The 3210-nt window shown below is 31.8% G+C and overlaps 1 protein-coding gene across 1 annotated transcript; it reads right to left on the bottom strand.

Moving 5' to 3' along the window:
• Positions 1-1195: 1195 nt before the first annotated feature.
• On the bottom strand, positions 1196-2738 carry LOC107685495 (olfactory receptor 146-like). The gene is made up of 2 exons (XM_016482093.1): positions 2387-2738; positions 1196-1644 (listed from the first exon to the last, which is right to left on the bottom strand). The coding sequence occupies exons 1-2, from the start codon at positions 2736-2738 to the stop codon at positions 1196-1198; spliced, it is 801 nt and encodes a 266-aa protein (XP_016337579.1).
• Positions 2739-3210: the final 472 nt, after the last annotated feature.

Here is a 3210-nt window from a genome sequence, read left to right as displayed (position 1 = left end):
AAATAAATGTTATGTAAAAATGTTAATAGTAAGGTTTAAATATATTTCATGCTGTAACTGTAGGGTTAATACAATACGTCCCCTATGAACAGCATATGTGAATATTATGTAGAGCTATTGTTTAAATCGAATTTATGCTTTAAAAGTAGAGTAATCATAACAGTTTTCATCCATAGTATGTCCATTTAAACGTCTGCGTTTAGCTTCAAATGGCGTCTTTGACGACAGTATTCTCTAAAAAATATCTGTATTCCGATCTTGACATCAAGAGGCACAAAAATATTTTTTTCTTTTATTCCATGGATTTTACCCATTTATCTCCACTTGTTCCCAAAGTTTTTCTGCAACCACTATGCGCGCACAGCTGCAAGTGACGTAACTGTGACGTCTACTCTGAATTGGTCTACTGGTAAATAACAGCTCCAGTGGCATAGATGGTAAAGCGTGTGCCATAGTCGTTTTGATGCGATCGAACCAAGTTCGAATCCGCCTTTTGAAGTTGAAAATAAAGTATTGGGTAGGTGTAGAGAGGGCTTTATTGTCACAATAAGGTGGCATCCATTTTTTTATTTGAATTAAAATTATAATTTACACAATACGTTATTATTGCATACTGTTTTATAACTTACTACAATATTGAGGTGCAGATAATTGCCACTATTTTCACTTACTGTAAATAGAATCTATCACTAAGAAAATATGCTATTTGCACTTAGTGTAAATAGCCGCTGCCGTTGATTTTTGATTTAATTGATTATTGTTTATTTTTATAATATTTAATCTTTTAAAATGTTTTATTTAATGTGTGTAATTTTAGTTGTTTTTTTTAGCTGTAGAGCTACAGTTGTAATTTGTAAATAATACAATTTAATTGCAATTTATTTATTTATTTACTTTTATGTTTTATTAAAGTTCTATTTTGACCCCTATAATAGGTGTTTTTAAAATGTTTATTTCCATAATATTTGGGCGAAGGGGCACAACAATACAATTCTGCTTAGGGCACCCATTTGGCCAGGAGCGGCCCTGGATACAAGATTTTAATTTAAGCGTCTTTCTCAGGATAAAATGTGTTTTTCATAAATGTCATTTTGGAGTTAGTCATCTGGTGTTTATATGTATATTTGTTTTTGTTTTTTTGTTGTTGTTATATTGTAACAAAAAACAAACAAACAAAAAAACATTGATTAAGGATTCATTTTTTTCTACACCAAAATTTTATAAATGTCTGTCTTATTTCTTTGGTTTGTAAACCATATACTACAGGATTTAGTCCTGGTGGTACAATGTGGAACATTATACTAGCTAGTTTCCTGCTTTCAGAGTATTCAGGAAATCGATGAAGAAAAATAAAACTGGCACAAGAAACAAACATGATTATATAAACCGCTATGTGAGTGCTACAGGTTTTCATGGCTTTGCTGTTCAGTGATTTGTTTTTGCTGGTTATGCACACAGTAGCAATCTTCCCATATGTTATAAATACAGACCCAAGTGACAAGGTAAAAACAATCACAGTATAAACTATTCCAAAGACATTATTAACAATCACGTTTTCACAGGACAGTTTAAACAGTGAGGCATTGTCACAGAAAGGGTTTTCGATTTTGGATCTGCAGCGAGATAGGCGTATAGTGAGTCCTAACAGAATTGACACCATGACTACTGCCAGCCCCCAGGCTGATGCTGATAGTTTAACCACCATTTTATTGGTCATTATAGCCGCCGTTGATTTTTGATTTAATTGATTATTGTTTATTTTTATAATATTTAATCTTTTAAAATGTTTTATTTAATGTGTGTAATTTTAGTTGTTTTTTTTAGCTGTAGAGCTACAGTTGTAATTTGTAAATAATACAATTTAATTGCAATTTATTTATTTATTTACTTTTATGTTTTATTAAAGTTCTATTTTGACCCCTATAATAGGTGTTTTTAAAATGTTTATTTCCATAATATTTGGGCGAAGGGGCACAACAATACAATTCTGCTTAGGGCACCCATTTGGCCAGGAGCGGCCCTGGATACAAGATTTTAATTTAAGCGTCTTTCTCAGGATAAAATGTGTTTTTCATAAATGTCATTTTGGAGTTAGTCATCTGGTGTTTATATGTATATTTTTATACAGTTCATTTGTTAACATGTTGTTGATTAAATAACTTTAGTGAAATGTGCTTTGTAATTGTTTTACTGTTTAATAAATATTGCTCAAAAGCTATTAAAATGCCTGTAATATATTTGTACAGTACAGATGGTACTTTTTTTTTCATATTTCATGTTTGAGACAAAGAAATTAAGTCAGGGAAATTAAACAACTGTGCAGTACATTACCTTTCCCTATGGTACAGTGGATTGCATATAGCCACATATCTGTCAAAGGCCATGATCATCAGCACATAGTGACATGCTACTGCAAAAACATGCACAAAATAAGCTTGAACAACACACTCTACGTATGTCATATAGCGCTCTGACGTTTCTCTTAAAATGTCTTGCATTAAACGTGGCAAAATGACAGTGGTCCCCATTATATCATTTAGTGGCAAGTTACAGAACAGAAAATGCATAGGATGATGTAGATTCTTCTCTGTTGAGATCAGAATTATAAGTCCAATGTTGGAAACCATAATAAAGACATAAACCAATAGAAGCAGGATGAAAACAGGATAGGAAGATTGAGGTATAATTTTCAGTCCCTCCACGAGGAGAATACTGTTTGCGAAAGTGAGGTTGTCCATTGGCTGCCCTGCAAAATCATTTGTATAGAGCAAGAAACAGACTTATCATTGTAATTAGTAACACATCATCTTGTACTACTGCATTCCACTATGAGGAAAGTACATACAATATGTTTCAGATATTTATGAGCGATTGATAGTATAGTTAAATGGTATTTCACCTTCAGTGGCATTATTCTGTCTGTATTTCCATATGTAAATCTGTATATATGGTTAAGAAATGCAGCACACCTTAATTCTGAACTGTTTTATCACTACATAGCAAAAAAAAAAAAAAAAAAAAAAAAAACAAAAATTATTTTTATTTACCTATTTGTGACCCCTGGAGCACAAAACCAGTCATAAGGGTCAATTTTTCTAAATTGAGATTTATGCATCATCTAAAAGCTGAATAAATAGCATTCCATTGATGTATGGTTTGTTAGGATAGCACAATATTTGGCTGAGATACAACTATTTGAAAATCTGGAAT

This window comes from Sinocyclocheilus anshuiensis, unplaced genomic scaffold (assembly GCF_001515605.1).
Source record: "Sinocyclocheilus anshuiensis isolate Anshui unplaced genomic scaffold, SAMN03320099.WGS_v1.1 scaffold922, whole genome shotgun sequence".
Classification (NCBI taxonomy): domain Eukaryota; kingdom Metazoa; phylum Chordata; class Actinopteri; order Cypriniformes; family Cyprinidae; genus Sinocyclocheilus; species Sinocyclocheilus anshuiensis.
This window is presented reverse-complemented; position numbering and strand designations above follow the sequence as displayed.

Bases quoted from the DNA above. Each gene is read 5' to 3' on its own strand.
- LOC107685495 (XM_016482093.1), bottom strand. From the start codon at position 2,738: ATGGACAACCTCACTTTCGCAAACAGTATTCTCCTCGTGGAGGGACTG. The intron at 1,645-2,386 runs TCATGGCCTTTG...TGTCAATTCTGT, and splicing joins ATGTCACTATGTGCTGATGA to TAGGACTCACTATACGCCTA.